Raw genomic sequence first — 22227 nt, forward strand, 5'->3', positions numbered from 1 at the left:
CAAAGTATCAGCATCCATTGTAACTCCTGGCATGTCTTAAGTACTATGGAGCAATCATATGGACCGAGTATTATAACACAATACTATACTTTAACTTCAGTCACAGTTCCCTAGGATACCATATTATGTGAATCTTGATCTGTTTTCCATTGAGATCTGAGAGTTCTACAAAATAAATTTCACTTTATGAGGGTTGGCACTAGGCTTTCAAAAAAATCTGCATAATCGATAAGACAAATCCAGTGGTTATGAATGTGTTCTAAATGCTCCATGTATATATCATTCAAATAAGATAACAACATTTTAGATGAAACACGATGCTTCATCGTTTATTAGCATGCTGCCAAAAGCGTACACCAAAGTACCAGTTAACGATGGACATACAGTATTTAAGTAAGAAATAATGAATTAGCTCCCACAGAGTTGAGAATGCTGTTTGCCATGAAATATAGAAGGTATAATCAATAATATATTGTGAAAGCTTTGCAGAAGGAAGGAACCAAAGTTTCTTGATGCACATTGTCCCTTTCAGTCTCTAAGCCTTTTTGTTCTGCTCTCAGGAGATTTTTTCCTCACCCCGGCAGCTGTTTGAAGAGGCAGTGCGAAGCGCAGTGTGCAGGTGTCTCAGGTGGATTTCCAGGGCAGCAGGGCATGAACACACACAAAGTCTTATGAAGTAACTTGACAGCTGCCTTTTGTTAGTAACACACTATGGTTTCTCCATATAAAATCAACCAATTGGAACAAATGCAGCTTTCAATTATTTGTTTCTGCTCAAAAGATTTATAATGGTAGTAAATCTATGGTTTATCGGCTCATTTGAAGTCTTGTATTTATGAATAAGGCAATAAATCAGTCGTTCAAGGGTGTACTGCCCTATAATGGCAAACTGCAGTAACTATATTGTGATTTTGCCTTTTTTGCATTTTGCTAACATGCCAGCTTATTATCTGTTATATTCTGATTAATTCTTCGATCACTTATTCCTATTATTATTTCTATAACTTATTTCTATTATTAATTCATATCAAAGCAAATAATTTTTAATCTCAAGCAACTAAAAATCAAAAAATCAAAAAAATACATCACTCAAGAATTGATCGTTTCATTTGTGTGCGATTTTCACACTGACCCCAACACACACGGCAGTATGGCTAGGTTTTAAGGGAATCACTATATTCTGTGGAAAAACATGTGCAAGTATGTAAGATATTTTGAAGTAAATATTTCTTTTGTTTTTTTTTTTTTTTTTTTTTTTTTTTTTGAGAAAAAACTATACAGCAATTGAGAAAAGAAAATCCAGAAGAGTAGTTAGATTAGTTATGGATGGGAAGGGCAGAAAGGAAGGAGGTAAAGAGTGGACAGAGTGAGGAAATGTGAAAGAGATATAAAAAGATGAGGAAAATGGAAGAATGGTAGAATGGAGAAAAATAAGAATAAAAGGTAGTGTAGAGAGGTAGTGCATTAACAAGGAAGGAAAAGCACCACCCATAATGGTCATGCAGTGAGAGATATTGAACGGGCACGGTGCTGTTCTTGGACCATAAAATTCAGGATGACTTCTCATTTTCTAAGGATTTTCCTCATTTCACAACAAAGACCAGGAACTTGAGGCACTTCATCATGGGCAGAGATGATGTACAATTCTAGAAGCCAGCACTGGTGAAGAAGTGGAGTGAGACATATCCATATTACTGAACATTTGTTTCAACCCCATTTTCATGCTTAAGAGTTCCTCTCTTTAGCATTCCTGGGGTAATGGTGGCTCAAGTGATTAAGGTTCTTAACCCTCATTGCTCCAGTGTGCTGTATTATGGCTGACCCTGTGTTCTGACCCCAGCCTCCAAAGTTGGGAAATGTGAAGCAAGAATTTCACTGTGCTGTAACGTATATTGTATGTGACAAATATAAAGTCTTCTATTCTTCCAAAGGATGGAAAAAATATTGAAAAGCTGTACAGTGAAGTAAAACAAAACAAGTTTTATTTATGTTCCTGTTTGATTAAAGTTGAATGGATTTATTCAATCAAAAGATGGCAGATCCATAGTTATGAAGTTGCATCGGAAAAGAAAGTAGTATTTCGAATTGCACTTGTCTGCAAAATTTGGAGTGCCTCGATGGCTATGTTAATTGTTTTATGAACTTTTATGACTTTAGCTTAGACAAAGGTGTCACTGAGAAATCCTCTATTTTGAACTAGTCCATTTCCACCAGGTGAGATAAATTAGATTATGCCATTCTCTAAATCCCTTTTGTAGATCTGGGTCATTTGTGCCCCAAAACGTATTCCACTTCTGGAAGTTTTTTCCTATTGTGCCGTATGGCGGATAACAAGAGTTTTTGCTTTTGTAATGCAGAGGAAAGATTTGTTCTGGTTATTAATGTATGAAACCAAACTTTTATTAGACTAGAGCACTATGACTTTATCAACGATCTGCTTTCCACCATGGCTAAACCAATATGTTAGTGGAAATAGATCAGCTTTTAATACCCATCGAATTTGAAACAGAACTTCTCTTTCAGCACGATTTCCGATATTGTTATATCACATCCAGTGATGCACCAGATGTTGACGAATGCTTAACAAAATGAGGGACACTGACTGTTAAGTCAAGCAGTTCAATGACTGAGATATCTTCTACAACTTTTCCTACTTTGCTAAAGTTTACCTTCTCAGAGGATCATAATGAAGTTAAAAACCTGTCAATCATGAAGAACTTTTCAAAAAAAAAAGTTCCTGAGATGCTAATACAAGCATTTCAGCTCACCTACGTGGTGTGAATGTTTGCACTGAGACTGTTGGTTAAGGTAAATATTATGTAAATGCTCTGAAACACTATTAATGTAATGTAGTACAGTATGTCACTGGCTGTAATTACAACACACCTCAATAAAAACACAAAACCAGACAGTGGGATATGGTTATTATGATTATTCTTAACTATGACTACCGTACAATGCTATGCAGTACACACTACAGAAAGAATAACATAAATGAAAAACAGACACAGTATGCATGTATTTGCAACTTCTCCATGCCAACTGCTATCAGTTTCAACGGATAGCTCTCCACATTTCTGTGGTGGATGACGGTTGCAATATGGTGACACCTGGCAGCCAGTCAGCCTCGTGAAAGGGAAAGCATTTGATTCACCATAACCAAATCCGACTGTGTGGTGAGTGCACATCAACAGACATTCACCTGTGCTAGGGCCCACCATGACAATGCAGAGCCAGACATTCATTCTTCTTCTTAAGTAATCACTTTATCGTGGTCAGGGTTATGGAGGATCTGGAGAACACTGTGTGTGAGTAGGGAATACACCCACTGCAGGGCACCATGCAGACACCTGGAGGCGATTTATCTTACCAATCCACCTACTGGTATGGGTTTGGGATATGGGAAGAAACCTGAGAATCCAGAGAAAATGCAGACAAGGAATAAAAGTACAGAAAAATGAAGATGTTTAAAGTGAGAAGTGAAAATACATCTACATACATCATCATCATCCATTGGAGACAGTATAAAGACAATCAGATGACAACTATATGGCTCACTAGCATTGCAAGAATATTATACTCTTACATTATTGAAAAGATCTTCTGTCTGCCACATAAATTACCAACACTTCTTACACTTGATTTTTTTTTTAATTCCACATACATCAAGAGCAGCCTTTACATAACGTAGTGTAACTTTAAACCCATCTGTATCAGTAGGTATTGTCTGGGAATACAGCACGGTGAAGTATGACCATTATAACTGGGCTTCAAATTCAGTTTAATCACTGTGGCTACCTATATACAGTATACATATATACAGTATATACCTATTTATATATTGGTTCCTTCCCCTAGTTTAGGTGTTGCAATTCTTAATAATGTTTGGTGTCATTTAGACCTAAACAAGTACTGTGCTGTGCTGAGTGTGATGTACAATTTGATATCACATACTGTATGAGCAAACCGGCTGCTGAAGTCGACCTTCTGAAGTGGATTTCTTGGCAAGTCTGGTTCCTCTCAAGGTTTCTTCCTCTTCCATCCAAGGAGTTTTTCCTCACCACAGTCGCCTCAGTCACCTCAGGCTCGTTCATTGGGGATAAATACAAACACATTTAAATATAAGTCTACTATAAATCTTAACTTTTTGTATTATATTAATCTTTGTATAATATAATTTTTTTTTTTGTATTATGTTTATGTTCTGTAAAGCTGCTTTGAGACAATGTCCGTTGATAAAAGTGCTATACAAATACAGTTTGTATCGAATTGAATTGAATAATTTTGTGATTTTTTATGTATTGTGTTCATGTTGTTGTTTTTGCACTTTGGTCACTTGAGGATCATCTGATTTGCATATTTGTTTTTGGTGCAGGTTTTTCACCAGATGCCCTTCTTGATGCAACCCTCCCATTTTCTGCTTAGGACTAGGGACCGGCACTGAGGATGAACCCTTCAGTGGCTGGGTTGGTTTCCTGCCTGCGAATCAAACCCAGTTGGTGGTAAGAGAACAGAATTCTGTGAATTCTGTCATTCATGTACATTTAAAAAGGCAGCACTTTAAACTGATTTAGATGTTTATTACTAATCCCTAACAAACGTCTAGAAAAAGTGTATGTCTTTCTTCTCCCCTCTATGTGTAGAATACTATATTAATATAGAATTCTAAATCACATATAAAATAATAAAAATGTATGATTACACTGAGGCAGGCAAGGAAGGTTTAGTGGTTGTTTAGCTCCCACATCCAAGTTTAGGAGTTTGAATGTTCTTGTGCCTCCGGGGTTTTCTTTGAGTGCTCTGGTTTCCTCCCAGACTCCAAAGACATGAGCTTTGAGCTGATTGGAATCTCTAAATTTCCCATCGTGTGTGTATGGTTGTTTGGGCTATTGTACAATGTGTTGGCAGCAGGTCCAGGGTGTTTCCCCCACCTTGTGCCTCAAGTCCCATGGGATTGACTCCAGGCTCCCATCATAATTGTTTCTAATAAATGCTGGTAAATGTGTGATAATAGCCTACATGATAATAATGTTATAAACCCTTACAGTAGGCTACAATATCTCAATCATATGATTTAATTTTATGTCTTGTGTTCATTCAATCATTTTTATCAGAGTAAATAAAGAATATATGAATATTTTTATATACACGCATTGTATTGAAAACAGCATTTAGACTATTAAACTTTTTAATAAACCAGGCGCCTGGGGATAAGATGTTTAACATTTGCTTTTTTTTTTTTTTTTTTTTTTTTTAAATCACTCTTGTTTCTAAATTAATCTGCCATGAAATTCATTGAATCTTTTTTTTTTTTTTTAATAGGACTGATGCTTGCAGACAGCAACCGGCTCTCTACTTTTAGCTTTCATTGAACTTGAGCACACCTATTCTTTACAAATCACCCATGACACACCCTTTTATTTGCTTGTGCAGTCTGACGTTCATGCAAATTACTGCTTGTTATTTTGGATCTTATAAATCAGGGTCTGGGTGTTGATCAGTCTGGCTCTCGTAGTGCTATCTGATGCAGGGGATTGTGGGAAATTTACAAGCTCTTATTGCTAAAGATGAGCAGAGAATGTATAGATTTATTCATTATATCTTCAAGGTGACCAAACAGATTTGTTACATGCATGTTAACCAGCATGGTGAATTTCATTACAGTAATTCAAATAGAACTGCAGTGAAGGTGTACTGCCGCCTAGTGGACAAGATCTCAACCTTTCTATATAATTAGCCTGATGTTTGTCAAACACTAGATGGGCAAAAAGTTTCTTTTTTGTCTATTTTTTTGCCACAGTCATCTATCGACTATGGCTAATAAAACAGAGTGGAAAAACACTGACATTTCTAATTTTTAAATGATTGTCAGCGAGTTTATTCCAACATACTTTAAAAATCCAAGAGATCTCAAATCTAATTTACTGGATCGTGAACAAACTTTCTTTTTTAAAAAAGAAAGAACGAAAGCTTTTCCCTTGTTAATGTCTACACCGTTTCAGCAAATGTTATATTATTGCATTATTATTAATATTATAAAATATTATAAATATTGTTATATTATTGCATTATAGATGTGCACTTTTGAGAATCTACAGATGCAGGATTTCCAGCAGATGGCACTGGGCACCATTAAATCTATTGATAAAAATTAAACATGTGGGGTTTTAAACATGTAATATTGATAGACAATATATTGCACCTTTATCTTTTTTACATGTGAAAGCATGCAATGAAATACACACAAGAAGACTATGTGGTACAAATTTATTTAACATTTATGGAAAGAGACTAATATTTTAAAATGTCTTGATGTCGAATACTTCAGTCCCAAACCTGGGTTGAAATCTGTTGACAGAAATCTTTTTCCCCCTATACTGAGGCGTTAAAGGTCCCGTGGAAGCCGTACGGAATGTTAACAGGCACTTCAGCTCTTCCAAGTTCCTCAAAAGTCTTAGCATCAAGAACCAGCATGAATGAACCTTTATCCTAAACCCAACACAGAAAATATCCTCACTAAAATGTAAACAAACTCTAAACTCTTAAAATTGATAGATGTTTAGTTGAATGTGTCTATAAATTGGCAATTTAGAAACCAATAAGAATATTGTCATACCACAGTGGGTGTGAGGACAACAGATAAGATGGCGCCATCATCCTCTTCCTCTGCATTAGGTGAGGGAACAAACACAGGCTCAGATGGATAGAAGCCTGGTTGATGCCACGCCTAAGCATCGAACACAAAAACAGACAGACGCTCAGTTACAACATGGATGAAGTGGCATTAAAACTTCCTAGCCTCATAAATGTACAATCTAATGTAAATGACATAATTCTATACCAATTTGGTTCAATACATACAACAGATAAAATGCATGATAGATAAAAACTTTGGAAGGAATTAAGAAATCAGCTGGATATCAGTATAAAATGCTTTTCTAATATTTTTTATTTGAACAATATACACTGTAGACTCAAAATTCAGAGGCTCATACAGTCAGAGGCTGTATTAATTTAACAACAGATTTAAAAATAAAAAAAACACAAACAACATCACTGGTATAAGCATACCTTAAGCTTTTTACTCTCCAGGTCTATCTTGATCAGCGAATCTCCCACCAGGTGGCCAAAGCCACAGCCATAGAAATAGCGGTATGGTTTGGTGTTGCACTTGTCGTAGTGAATGTGAGGTAACTCAAACCCACCATAATCCAGCAGTTCACCGTCATGCAGATCTTCAGACATGCAGAAAACCTGACGGGTAATGTAGAATTATACACTGAGAGGCAACAACCTTATACAATTATAAACACCTGGAAATTTTTCATTTGCGGCAGTGTGAGCATGGTCAACCATCAGCTGTGAATGGGGGACACAGAATGAGGAGGTAATGAGCAAGTAGATACACATTTGCGTGGTTAATAATGAGGTGTAAAATATCGGCTGGTTGCGTTGCAGTGAGTTTTTGACTTACTTTAGTGTTAGTGAGGAAACTAAAGAGAACAACCAGCCAACCGTTTGGATTTTGGTTAATAATAAAGTCTATTCATAGGCTGTTTGTGCTGCAGTGTCCTTTAATCCACAACTATGACCAAATCACTGACCTGGGCACGAAATGATGGAGTACAATGGAAAAGTCTTTTTTTTGTGAGAGGTGATTTAGTTTGCTAATGAAAGCGTAGAAAAGCTATGACATTTTTTTAAAAAAGACATGAGGCAGGTTCTGCTCTGTGTGATACCCGTCTTCTGTGTCTTCCTTCTATCTGATGCCTACCAAAGGTCTATACAATTCTAATAGCAACAATTTGGAGGAAAGCACTTGGAACAAGATTCAACAGGATTTTTAAACAAAACAATTTCTACATATGGGTAATATTAAATTAAAAAAAAGCTTATTATTTTATATTACTGCAAACACAGTCCACTCCATCAGCAGCTCACCTTGTCTTTGCCAAGGCAGACAGCAGAAGCAGAGCTGTTGGGCCGTGTGTTGAGGTTCTGGTTCAGTGGAGTATCGTTGGTAATGTACAGAGGCAGAACAAAGCGGCGAGGAAATGACATGGATAAGCTCTTATAGACCTAAGATAAATAAATAAATAAATAATCAAATAAATAAACATCACTACTACTATGTTAATAAAAGTGGCTTCTCCAATGCATACAAAGCTAAACATTAATGAAAAATCATTTCTAACCTCATCCAGTGCTTCTCCTGACTTGTGCATGTTCTGAAGAAGGTAGACTTGTAGGATCTGGCCATCATCTGAGCAGCACGTATCTACTATGAGGAAGCCATTCTCCTCAAATGCATTGATCTGGTGGAGTGTGGTTACAGCCTTGGTGTGGTACTTCACTGGACTCACCTGTTACAAACCCGAGAAAAATACTGCAATCATAACCAATTAAAAAAAAAAAAAAAACAGAAATGATCTAAAAAACTATTTAAAAGTAGGGCATATCAAAGCTCTTTGGTATCACCTGTCCGGTATGTTTGTTTACAACATGAAAGACAGTCTCTTGTTTTGGCTCCCAATAGATACAGTCACTTATGCTTTTCCCCCTCATCTTACATGTCACTATCTTTAGCAGGTCCATCTTTATGGGCTGTTCGATGAACACCACATAGTTCTCTGACATGGCTGAGAAGAAGAACAGAATGTTTGCCATTTATGGTTCATCCAGCAATCTGCTCAAAAACAGTAAAAAGCTGAAATTAAAAAGACTAACAGTCATGTTTCAGCATTTTTAATCATGTAAACAAGTGCTGCCGTGTGTCAAGTGCTGAACATAACCATTTACATAGTTGGGAAACAAGTTTACTATACTGTATATCAAGCTGTCATTTAGCAACATGATAGCCTGTAAAATCCTGAAATCTTTTGGCATGAACATACAAATGTTTCTCAATCTGTATGTGGCATGTGTGCAGATTTTAATATAATGTAGAAATTAAGGAGCTTTTCGCAATCTTGTTGTTTGGAGTTCTTTGCTTGTATGCAACATAATGCAATGATTGCTCTATTAACAGTGCAAGTCAAGACAATTCAACTTAAAAGCAGAAAAGTGACCTCCTTCATGAATAAGTGACTCACAAGAGAAGAGACTCCGGTATAAAACGGTCATAGGATTGATGAAAAAAAGTTAAAATCAGTAAAAAAAAAAAAAAAATCTGCTAAATGTTAAAGATTTTTAGTGTTTAGTTTAAACTATCAATGCAACCATTAATGTAAGTATGAGTGTGAGTATTTACCAAAGCTGTGGTAATAGGAAGGCTTGTTTTTTTCAGCAGGGGAAATGGAACACAGCACCGTTGCCCCATGCAGCGTTTCATCAGGGTCTTCATTCTTTGGAGGAACTCTGATAATGTTGTATAAAGCTCCTACCAAACAATATGTAGTAATATGTAGTTATGATTTTGCTTTAATGTAATGCATATGTAAAAATGATTTGTGTCATGATCTCACCTTTCCTGCCATAGGAGTTTCCCATGTTATAGACTGTACCATCTGGGTCAACATGGGGGTGTGCGGTGGCACCATTAACAGCAACAAACTTACTCCAGTCCACCTTAGATATTATTGTGGAAAGACCAAGATGTAACATTGAAACACAAACTGCATTAGAACCGTTCACAAACATTGATGTGTTTATGGAGAGAACTGATTCAGGTCTGGTTGATTGGTTGTGGCTTGGTGAGAAGCTTGGGTCTGTTTGCCTTAAACAACTTTGCCTACTTGCCCCACTTGTGAAAGGAGTATACCGCCTGATCACTTTTGGAATGTGTTCCTTTCACTGATTAGCTCAGCTCGTGTGTGAAACCTGTGCAATCTCATCGATTCATGGTGCGATGTTCAGAGTTTTTCTGCCTGGCGATGATGCAGCAGTGCTTTATTATAATATTTATTATATTCTTGCAATTGTAAAGTGGACGTGAGAAAAAGGATATTCAAAATGATATATTCTACTATAATATTCTACCATTTCCTATTATTGGGCTAAGTGCTTCTCCTTCTACCTAGAGTGACACCTAAACTTGGTGTCATGTTTGAAAGGTGAGGTCGGAAGCAAGTGACGATTTTCTTAACAAACCATGAAACAAAACTATAGCAAACAAACACATACTAAAATAAGGTGATAAATGACAACACAAAAAAGGTCAACACAATGACTTAGGAGGGAGGCACGGTGGCTTAGTGGTTAGCACATTCGCCTCACACCTCCAGGGTTGGGGGTTCGATTCCCGCCCCCGCCTTGTGTGTGTGGAGTTTGCATGTTCTCCCCGTGCCTCGGGGGTTTCCTCCGGGTACTCCGGTTTCCTCCCCCGGTCCAAAGACATGCATGGTAGGTTGATTGGCATCTCTGGAAAATTGTCCGTAGTGTGTGATTGCGTGAGTGAATGAGAGTGTGTGTGTGCCCTGCGATGGGTTGGCACTCCGTCCAGGGTGTATCCTGCCTCGATGCCCGATGACGCCTGAGATAGGCACAGGCTCCCGGTGACCCGAGGTAGTTCGGATAAGCGGTAGAAGATGAATGAATGAATGAATGAATGAATGAATGAATGAACAATGACTTAGGGAAATGGGAAACGTAACAGAAGAAGAGTTAAAAACATATGTACAGGGTTGCAATGTGGTGGTCAGGAAGGGAAATTTCCAAGGCAACCATGACAGAACTATGCCCTAAAACTATGCAACAAATTTCTTGCCAGCGCTACCTAGTGACAAAAAGTATATTCTTCCATATTTTGTTAAATTTTCACCAGAATTAGCTCACATCCTGACATTGGTCTAAACATCAAAAGTAGCAACAAACACCACCATGCGGCCCATTTCTTCATCTATATTTTTAATTTACAACCAGAGAATTTCACTACTGTCCATAGTCAAAACACGTCATGAGTGACACTACAAATCACTTTTCCACTAAAGTTATGGCCTGTTAGCCTGTCTAGGAATATGAGGCTTATAATCTGGGTGCCTGGCCCCCAAAGTTCTGCCTGCAGCATTTATTATTATTGTAATTTTAAATGCTTGAAAAACCACACATTTCTTTACCTTTTCAAATCTATATATTTTATAAATTATGATAAATTGTTTTACATTTATTATTTAAGAAATATTTGTGGAACAATTCAAGCCTGCAACTATATTTGGAAATATATGCAAAGGTTAGTGACTCACTATCCAACCTTATGGGTTGTCACATCCCGCTGTCTCCCTCCCTCTGTATATTAGGTGACATATCCATAATCAATTTAAACAGTACAAACAGTCAATTACTCCTAGTGGCTCTAACTATCGCCAAGAAAACTATCCTCATGAACTGGAAATCAAGGAACACCATACACATTACAACATTACAAAAATTTACTAATAGAGTACATCTCCATGGAAAACTTGTCTACCTCCACTCAAAATAATACATCAGAATTACACCAGTCTAGGGACAATTTTTCCAGAGATGCCAATCAACCTACCATGCATGGCTTTGGACCAGGGGAGGAAACCGGAGTACCCGGAGGAAACCCCGGGTAGAACATGCAAACTCCACGGGGAGAACATGCAAACTCCACACACACAAGGTGGAGGCGGGAATCGAACCCCGACCCTCTGGGTGTGAGGCGAACGTGCTAACCACTAAGCCACCGTGCCTCCCTATTAAGATTATATAAAGATTATAATTCTCTCTCTCTCTCTCTCTCTCTCTCTCTCTCTCTCTCTCTCTCTCTCTCTCTCTCTCTCTCTCTCTCTCTCTTTCTCTCTCTCTCTCTCTCTCTCTCTCTCTCTCTCTCTCTCTCTCTCTCTCTCTCTCTCTCTCTCTCTCTCTCTCTCTCTCTCTCTCTCTCTCTCTCTCTCTCTCTCTCTCTCTCTCTCTCTCTCTCTCTCTCTCTCTCTCTCTCTCGACCCTGGTTGGATGTGGCATACTAGTCCCTGCCATGTGCGGTTCTGATTAGTTGTGGGTGGGTGTGATGTGGGGCCGGGGGCACTGGGCTTTCACCCTCCAGCTTGTACTTTTGCCTGGGATTTCTTGTCTCCGGCTGGCCCAGCACTTGTTTTAATGCGTCACATATTAGATGAGGTGCACACACATTCATTTGGAGCATCATAAAAAAAAATATATATATATATACAGTATATAAAAGCACATACATAGGATAAGTGTGGCGTGGGCGTGGCGGCCTGGGCTTTGCACTGGGCTGGTTCCATGCTACACGCCATGCTTTTTTAATGCATTATACACTAGTTGACAAACATATCATGAGTAGAACAATGAAAGCAGCCATATTTATTCCCAAAAAAAAAAACAAAAAACAAAACAAACAACAAAAAAAAACACACACACACACAAACAGGGTAAGCGTGGCATGTGTGGGACGGCTGGGGACGGGTATGGATTTTGGGACCCTGGATCCCGTAGCACCTCACCGGCGGGGGTCTATACTATGCCATGGCCATGAGGGTTATCAGTGGCAGCTTTATAATACCTTATCATTAATAGCTGTATCAATATTACCGTTAATATTATTATTATTATTATTATTATTATTGCTTTTATAATTACTACTATTATCATTACTATTAATGGCTGTATCAGCATCATTATTGCTATTGCTACTACTATTTCTATTTGTCCTCTTCCTGATCCTTTAACCTCCCCTTCATTCCGGATGATATGAGTATATTTGTAAATATGTTTATCATTACTATTACTGCTAATAATTTTATTACTATTTCTTATTAATTGGATTTTTCATTATTATATTATATATATATATATATATTAATATATAATCATATTATATTATTATTATTATTGCTATTACTGTTGATATGGTCACCTTCCTCATACCCCATTTTCCAGTTTTTTTTTCTGGTTAAATTTATTTTATGTATTTTTTTTGTTTTGTGTGATACTATTACTATCATTATTATTGTCATTATAATTATTATTATTTAAATTAATATATCTATTATATCTATAGATATATCTACATAGATATATCTATCTATGTATAATATACATTATATATGTATAATATATATATATATATATATATATATATATATATATATATATATATATATATATATATATATATATATATATAATCTCTGTTGTACTTCCCTACATGCTCCTTCATTCATATATCTCCACTCCCACACCCAGTTACACACACACGTTTTGTTTTGTTGGTCTTTGTATTTGTATTTTGCATCCATGTAAATATTGTAATTGTCTGTTTGCATAATAATAATAATAATAATAATAATAATAATAATAATAATAATAATAATATAAGAGAAATATAAAGGAAATATATGCAAACAATATCATTGAAAATATCTGCCAAATCAGTTGTGACATTCATACTTTGTAGACTGTATGTAAAATTGTGTATTTTATACGTTGTATATGTGAAAAGTTTGATACAGGTTATTTTTATATTAAACAAGTGACAGGTTGTTCCATGTTACATACCTTCACTTTTGTTTCTAGTGTGTCCGGATCAATTCTGTGCATAAAGTTTGTTTCAGTGCTGACATAGTAGTCACCTTTGTATTTCACCACGTTCACATTAGCGTTGTCTGTAGGCTCTGAAACGGGATGAAGACTGCGCAATTAGCTGAAATGATCTTTGGGTACATGCAGCTGCTTGACATTGAATAACAAGAAATCAGATTGTTGCATATAAAAATTTATATATATATAAAAAAAAACATGTTTAATGCTGCTTTCTTCCTTCAGCTCAGAATCATGATCTTCCTATTAAAATAACCTCTTACTATAATTAAGAGTGTGTGGTTTTAATCTGAATTCCAATTCTACACTATTCCAGGAGACTTGGGCATCCTGATTCAAACCTTCTAAAACACCTTTAGCACTTGAGAGAGAGATCAGAAAAGGCCAATAGACAAAAAGTAAACAGAAACCACACAAGGTCGAGCAATACAGAAAAGCCATGTACTGCAAAACCTAAATTTAAGTGACTCCACAGAAGTCTATCCATCTACAGTATGTACAACTCATCCTATACAGGGCCACAGGGAACCTGGAGCCAATCACAGACATTAGAGCACAAGGACACAGACTTTGGGCACCCTAGATGGGGTGCCAACACATTGCACGTCACAACCACACACATTATATACAATTAGTGATGCCAGTCTTAGGACTGTGGGAAGAAAAGAGTACCCAGAGGAAACCCTTAAAGCAAGGGGAAAACGCAAACACCACTCACTCAGTGTGGAGGCAGAAACTGAACCCTCAACATGTGAACACTTAAATATTACATACAATATTTCGAAAAAAAAAACAAGAAAAAAAAAATTGATAGTTAACCCCCTCTGTCTGGATTGTTCTTCAGCAGAAATTGCAGATTTGAGTTTTTTTGGATGTGTCTGTCTAAGCGTTGGTCTTTGAGTTACGCATTTTTTTTCTATTCCACAATAAAGTTGTTCCCCAACTCTGTCAAGTTAGATGGAGAAGGTTGGTGGCCAGCAGTTTTCATGGCAAGCCACAATTTCATTTGCATTTAAATCTGGGCTCAGATTCCAAAACACAATTATTATTTTTTTGGCTCATTGTTTTGTAGAAAATCTATTTTTCACCCTAAATGCAGGTAACTGGCTGAGCAGAACTGGTTCTTGTCAACAATTTCTTATTTGGCTCCATTCATGCTGATTATAATGGCAACAAGCTTTCCAGTTTCTCTTGCTGAAAAGCAAACCTATACCATAATGCTAGCACCAATGTTTAAGCACAGAAATGGTATTATCTGGGTTTTTGGTTTGTGCCAACACTATGCTTTCGCTTTAGACTAAATAACTCAAATTTATTTTTATTGGACCAAAGAATTTTTTAAAGCTGCAAGATTTCTTTTTTTTTTTTTTACATGAACTTTCTTGGAAGTTTCATTTTGGCCACTCTTTCAAAGGAAATATCAAGTGTAGGAGAGACGTCCAAGTGATATTTTCGGATTAATGCAGTAAAACATCTGTTAGAGTCTTTTTTTTTTTTTATTTCTGACCCTACAGCTAATGACAACATATGAGGTGCATTTGACAAAAATGCCAAGCGTCCCACTTCCCTCTTCACCCACCTTATGAGAGAAAAAAAAAGAATGAACATAGATTTTTACAGGATCCATCTAGTCACTGATGCTCTTGTTTATTCTAACTCAACCGAGCAAGATGAAGTGGCTGAAAGCAAACGACAAGGTATTAATTTCTTCATCACCATTAAAGTTCAAAGGAAACATGGAAAGAATCACTTCCTTAGACTGCAATGTGTCAAAAGCAAAACCCTGTATTCTTGTTGAAGGAGAGGAAAATATTTAGGAGAACATGAAGAAAAGTACAAAATAGAATGATCAAAGCTAAAACTGGAACCAAATCAGACGTAGATCGTCAAAGTATCTGGAAGTGTAAGAGCCAAAAGAAGATGTAGAGTGTAAGGTTTCTTTCAAAACCTATTCAAGTATGAACAGGGCCTTCTGAAGGAGAACAAGAGTAGAAATTCTGAGATGGAACAGCAGCACTATGCCATGAAGCATATGCCACCCTATGAACACTAAGGACATCTCAGTTAGCTCCCCAGACCTCCCATGTAAAGTCAGACCTCCCATGTAAAGTCAGGTGGGAAGCGCAAGGTCTGCCTGACCTCAGGGACCAAATGGGATATGAAATTAATGAACAGCCCCATGATGCAGAATTTTCTCTGGAATCTTAAGAGCACAATGCAGCCAAGAATCACTGATATGAGAGTCTTGCAAGTGAGTAAAAGCAAACCTCCACACTATCTGGCCCGATCTGGTGCACAACTTCCATTTCCAAGTTCTTACCTTTTACACTTAATGTTTTCTACATCTAAGGCAGCATCCAGGCCCTGCCTGATACGTTACACATGATAGGACAAATTCCTGTCTGTCTCTTTAAGGCAGGGGTGTAAAAGCATATCGTTGCTGTCGTGCGTAAACCTTGTATATCCAAATTTAGTCAATTTCATATTTTTTCACATGTTGATGCTATTGGTCAGTCCCCACGTGGGTCTGTTATTTTTACAAGTTATTAACCAATCTAATGTCTTGAAAATAGCTTGAACGCAAATCTCTTAACTCCATTGGACACTTCAACTGTCTGAGAAATCTTGTAACTCCACCTCTTCTTCACTCCGCGGGAGAGCTGCGCGGCATATTTCTCCTCAAGATTAAGAGTCGCAACGAATCAACACGTCTTAAAGTGATATCTAAAGTGATTTTCGTGGGGCTCAAAGAAAAAAAATCTTGACCCCCGCTAGTTCTGGTGCTTGTCTGAGGACAGGAATTTAGCGCAAGACAATCCACTGCAACGCGGACTAAACCCTGTGCACTGCAGATAAGATAGGATTGTATCTTACAATATCAAGGCAAACCGTTATGTTCAACCGTCATGCTCATCACTTTAAGCAAGCTGGCTGGCTTTTTGCCTCGTTATTATACGTAAACATGCCGTATAACGTAGTGAAACGATAATTTGAACTTTATTAATTTTATTTTTTGGGTGAACTATCCCTTTAACTATGATTTTATCAATGTTTATCTGTGTTATTGATGTATTTTAAATATCTATTTATTACTGCTTATTATACATATTCATTGGCGTTTTAAAATGTTTTTTTATAATATAATATTTGAATTAAATTGAATGTTTTGGATACCACTATTAAATTATTGTTTTTATTATTATTTTACTGACTTTAAGTCAGCCTACTTATAGACAATGCCTCTCTTGGCACTGTGCATGTAAAACACTGTTTTTTGGACACTAACAAGTGGAAATAGTTAGGTTAGATACATTTGAGTAGGTCTGTTTTGTTAAAAATCGATAGCTGTAATGCTTCTGTGCAGAAAGAAACCTGTGAGCCACGAAGGTAAGTTTGCGAGCAGATTAGACTAATTTCCACCTATTAGACAGCCTAATCAGCTTATCGTGTTTTGTATTGCATCACTTATAGCTTTTAAACCTTTAAAATAGAGTTTAGGAAGATGTATGTAACTACAGTCATTAGCTTTGGTTAACTCTTGAAGCCTTTTCTCTTGTCAAAAGGCTCACCGTGACCGCAGACTTTATTGAACACTGCTGGCAGCAGTGACGTCTGTGTCCGTACCGTTCTTATCAATGAAATCATAATCTCGTATCTCCCTGCTCCCAAGTCATAAAGCTTGTATCTCCGATAAAACGTGACTTTGGGAAAATGTTGTGTTAATGTTGGTACACAACAGTATATGATAGCAATATAAGGTATAATAACAACTTTAACGATACAATGTTTAATAACTCAAAAAAAAAATAATACGGCGTGTTTTAAATTTCATGAAAAATAATGGTTTTGGAGATACGAGGATTCCACCCGACAGCGACGATATCCTGAATGGACTGGTATGGGTGCAGGTAAGTAAGTAAGTTTATTTCTAAAGCACATTTAAATTCAGCTCTAGCTGACCAAAGTGCTGTACAGAGACATAACATACAATCAAAACAGTCAATAAAAAAGTACACAATAAAACAGGTAAAATATAAAAGTTCAAAAAGAAAAGACAAATTAACACTCAACAGGAAAAGCCTGACAGTACAGATGGGTTTTTAGCTGTTTTTTAAAAACCCCAACAGAAGATGCATTCTTTATACTAAGAGGAAGCTGATTCCAGAGAGCGGGCGCAACTGTTGCAAAAGCTCTGTCCCCTTTAGATTTCAACCGTGATCGAGGAACCTGGAGAAGAGCTTGATTATTGGACCAGAGAGATCTGGATGCTGAATAAGGGTGAATAATTTCAGAGATGTAAATGGGTGCTTGACCTTTCAGAGCTTTAAAAACAATTCAAAATTTTTAAACTGTATTCTAAAATAAACTGGGAGCCAATGTAAGGAAGCTAACACTGGAGTAATGTGATCACAACTTTTCGTTCCAGAAAGTAGCCTGGCAGCTGCATTTTGAACTAACTGTAGCTGATTTAGAGAGGAAAGGGGGAGACCAGTATAAAGAGAATTACAGTAATCCAATCGAGATGATATGAATGCATGTATGACCTTTTCTAGATCCTGGAAAGTTAACATTGGTTTCAGTTTAGAAATAATTCGCAGTTGATGGAAACTGTTCTTAACAACAGAGTCAAACAGTTCAGAGTCAAAGATCACCCCCAGATTTTTTACAAAAGACTTTACATATGGCAAGTATAAGCCCAAGTTACTTCCCAGACGGGTGCAATTTTTTTGAGGACCAAAAATAATGACCTCAGTTTTGTCATGGTATAGCTGGAGGAAATTTTTTGCCATCCAGGTCTTAATACTGTCTAGGCAATTTAATAGGGGCTGTAAAGAGGCATTAAATTTTAACGGGATATACAGTTGCGAGTCATCAGCGTACAAGTGTAAACAAATATTAAAACTCCGGATGATGTTACCAAGAGGGAGCATATAAAGATCGAAAAGAAGTGGAGCTAAAATTGATCTCTGTGGAACCCCATTATCAAGAGAAGCACTAGTAGAGGAGCATTGTCCTATTGACACTGAGAAAGTCCTTGATTGGAGGTATGAGAGGAATCACTCAAGAGCTGAATCTCTGATGCCCACCCAATTTTCTAGATGAGATAACAAAATGCAAATCTTTGCATTTGTAAGCAGTACTTACTCATTATCTCAAAACGGGATAGAAAGCGCTGGAAGATATTCTTGCATGGGTCAGGGACAGTAAGAGTACCGAACTCAGACATCACAATTCGATTCATCTCACTGTTCTGCTTGTAGGAGTCACTGCGCAGGAAGCGACTCCTATAGGTCACTTGACTATCAGCAATCTGAAAGCAGTGCATCATGGCCATCCCATCAAACCAGTGATTAAAGCTAAGAGAGAGAGGAGAATCAATTAAAAAATGGCAAAACTGAGGATTGCGTGAGTTTTTAAATGTTTCATTAAAATTATAAATGTAGTACATAATAAAAGTACAGAATAAAATGCTGTTTCGGGTTGATTGTACATAACTGCCTTTGTGCTTCTTGACTTACGGTTTATTTCCAAACTCAAATTTTCCAGGTCCATTGCGAAGAAAATTTCCATGGATCCAAGGAGGTATTGTGCCTTTTATTGTGGTAGGGATGGGCTCTGGAGTCTCTTCCACACTCTGCACAAGTGGGACAATGCCCTGAAGCCCATGCCGCTTATTGTTCAAAACTAAAACAAGATCACCACAAGATCACAACGTAGCAAATAAATAATAAATTATCCAGCATCAGTAGAAGTTTGGATCAGTGCACCTTTTATCAGCTAATATTACCCCATATGTCCATTTGTGAGTTTATTGTTTTTAGATCTGATTCTGTTTGGCAGTATTTTTTCCATAAAAAAAAACAAAAAAAAAAACCCGTCAACTCTATTGGATCTGAAATTATGTTTTGAATATGGACTCAATGTGCAGAATTGACACAACTTTAATCGGAGGTTATTTACATCCAAACAAGGTGAATGGTTGAAACAAACACTATATTAAAACAATTTATATGCTCAATTCTTAAAAGAAATTCTTAAAATGAGAGGAAATGTAATGATTCTATCTTCCCAACTAAGAAATTAAATAACTATAGTTTATAACTTGGTGTCTGTGATCTGTGGAACATCAGTACAATACTGTGCTTGCTTTGTCTCATTCCTGGATCAGGGATAGATAAACAAAACATTTATCGTTTGGGATTGTTGGCAGGATATGGCTATGGGTTTTTATGGGCATATGCAAGGAAAATATTTAAGGAAATAGTACTTGTGGAAGTGAAATGAGCTCCTGCAGTCCATACTACAAACAGTGGAATATATTTGAGCCAAATGAGGCAAGAAACCTAATGAAAATGTGATCGTGATTAAGCACCAGATGTGGAAGAAAAAAATAAAATAAACAAATGAAATCAGCACAGACAATTAGAATTAATAAGTGCTCACAAGGAGGAGAAAAAAAAAATCCAAGATTAAGAAAGCATAGGCATCCAGAAAAGCAAAAATAAATAAATAAAAATCTCAAAATGATCTGACAGGAAATTTAAAAGCAGATCCAAGAGACTGTTTGTTATTGCTGCATTTAGCTCTTATGGGAACATCCCTTCCCTTAGGCCCTTGTCAGAGCTGCGTGCACTAATGTGAATGGACAACAGAAAAGGGACACGCACAAGCATACATGTAAACAACAAACTGGTAAATTTAAAGGGTGGTCATGAAATCTGTGGTGTATCCAAGTGCAACTGTTTGGACAAACCATGCACCTCTATCAATAAAGCATTAGTAGAAGCATTTGTTCATAAACTGATATGACTGAAGGAATGAGAATCAAAACATGCTGTTCATCAAAAATTCCTCTCTGATCCATGGAAAAGGCTACAGATTACAGTGCAGGAATGGGTGAAGAATACAGACAAGCCAAGGGATTCATACTGTATTTCTTTTTTTTTTGCATCACAAATAGCATCTGGCCTGTTCTGCTGACTGAAGTACTGACTTTTTATATTCATAACAAGTAGTGAATAATATACCTGGACGAGGCTGATTCAAGTTGTTCACAACAGCCGTATATTTCCCCCAAGTAATTTGCTAGACCTTATCTATTGACCCATGCAATAATGTTCTCTCATAACATTGTCTTTTACAACAAAGAGGTGCAACGATGCAAGCGCCAATGTGTAAAAATAATGCATACAGTGAAAAGGAACAACATTCTAGAATGGTCTAATATATTTATACTAGGTAAAATGTGGAAATAGACTAATTAAGCCCTCATTCACTTTTGTTTGTTTGTCTTGGGCACAAATATGAAGCATACATTGGGTGAAATCTGTTATACTGAATTTGCCTAAGCTTTCTTGCAATTAGCAAAACATGTTCCAACACAGGATATTCTCAAGATGTCAAATGTTTACATATAAATTAAAAAATCCGGATTCTGAAGAAGGCTTTTTGTCAGCTGACTGAAATTTTTGCTAATTAGGGATATAACTTTACGGAACACATTCAAACATATCTGATTTGAGTTTAGCCTTAAGTTTCATCCTTAGTGACATATTTAAAACATAACTATTTATCGTTTTCATACATCTGAAACTTTTTTAAACTCATCATTGACATCTTCTAATGCATGAACACAAATTAATACATATTAGATAGCTTGTGTGATAGTCTATATTTAGGTTATAAAAGGATTTAGAAAATCTTTATTTTCTAAATTCATAAGCAGTCTTTTATAAAAAAAAAATATTTCTATGTAAACATTTTGTACACACACACACACACACACAACAAGCAGTATTTTATTTCTTATAGTACTTTAACGCTTGCATTAGCAGCACAAACATCTCGTTGTCTCTACATTTGAACACTAGATGAAGATCCAAACATAATAAACAGTAGGTTTAAGTAGTTCTCTTCCCCATTCCTCTGATTTTTCAAATTATTTAACCATATTTGGTTAAAATATCCCCCAACTAATGTTATGTTTCTAACAGAAATATGTGTAATATATTAGCCAAGACAATTATATAGTTTTCATATATTGTCTCCACAGCCTATTTTCCTATCACAAGACTCTGAGGTCAGATTATTGTTTGACGCTTAATACATGTCCTTATATGGTATTTACATAACAATTCTAATTTCCTAATATTAAACACAAAATAAAGCGTTTATTTGTGCCCCGGTTTACCTGAATGCACCGCATTTGTCATAAACAGTCTAAACGCTGGTAACTTTCCAAACAGTGGCGTCATCATGACCGTTCATTAAAGCAGTCACGTGACTTATGTTGCGTATATTCCCGAAAAGTCCAAAACGTGCGCATCATATAACATGAAAAAACGGCATAAATTAATACATTTCCATGTCCTCTCTTCCTGTGTCTCTCTCCAGGCTGAACTAAGCACTAGTCGCATTTTCAGAGTTAAGTGAATGCGCATGGCAGAAGTGGCATCATCTTACCTGTGGGATGAGGCTTCATATGTGACATGGTGAAAGATGATGCTGCTGATGGCAGAGCAGATAAAGAGGAAAGACGAGAGAGAGTGAGAGCTGATCCACATGTAAACGTGAAACCCCGCCTTTTACTGTATGAATCCTCCTGCCCCAATAATTAACTGTGGTAGGAATCAAGTGTTGCCTGTTACTGTACCTCTAGATGGCAGAAGTTAAGGAAGTCCTAAGAAACCATGCTGTATTCTATTT

General features: G+C 36.7%; 1 protein-coding gene across 4 annotated transcripts; it reads right to left on the bottom strand.

Annotated features, from left to right (window-relative positions):
* Window positions 1-1965: 1965 nt before the first annotated feature.
* On the bottom strand, window positions 1966-22126 carry LOC132841255 (carotenoid-cleaving dioxygenase, mitochondrial-like). 4 transcript variants are annotated; one of them, XM_060863529.1, is made up of 15 exons: window positions 21713-21858; window positions 19041-19206; window positions 18667-18878; window positions 13480-13595; window positions 9465-9567; window positions 9251-9379; window positions 8479-8639; window positions 8196-8363; window positions 7942-8079; window positions 7072-7254; window positions 6617-6727; window positions 6337-6489; window positions 4385-4479; window positions 3955-4085; window positions 1966-3411 (listed from the first exon to the last, which is right to left on the bottom strand). In XM_060863529.1, the coding sequence occupies exons 1-12, from the start codon at window positions 21777-21779 to the stop codon at window positions 6373-6375; spliced, it is 1671 nt and encodes a 556-aa protein (XP_060719512.1). In that variant the 5' UTR covers window positions 21780-21858; the 3' UTR covers window positions 1966-3411; window positions 3955-4085; window positions 4385-4479; window positions 6337-6372. The 4 variants fall into 4 exon arrangements, with proteins under 4 accessions (XP_060719512.1, XP_060719514.1, XP_060719510.1 ...); XM_060863531.1 differs by lacking the exon at window positions 21713-21858 and adding an exon at window positions 21985-22126 and having other exon boundaries at window positions 3955-4479; XM_060863527.1 differs by having other exon boundaries at window positions 3955-4479.
* Window positions 22127-22227: the final 101 nt, after the last annotated feature.

Source organism: Tachysurus vachellii, chromosome 26 (assembly GCF_030014155.1).
Source record: "Tachysurus vachellii isolate PV-2020 chromosome 26, HZAU_Pvac_v1, whole genome shotgun sequence".
NCBI lineage: Eukaryota > Metazoa > Chordata > Actinopteri > Siluriformes > Bagridae > Tachysurus > Tachysurus vachellii.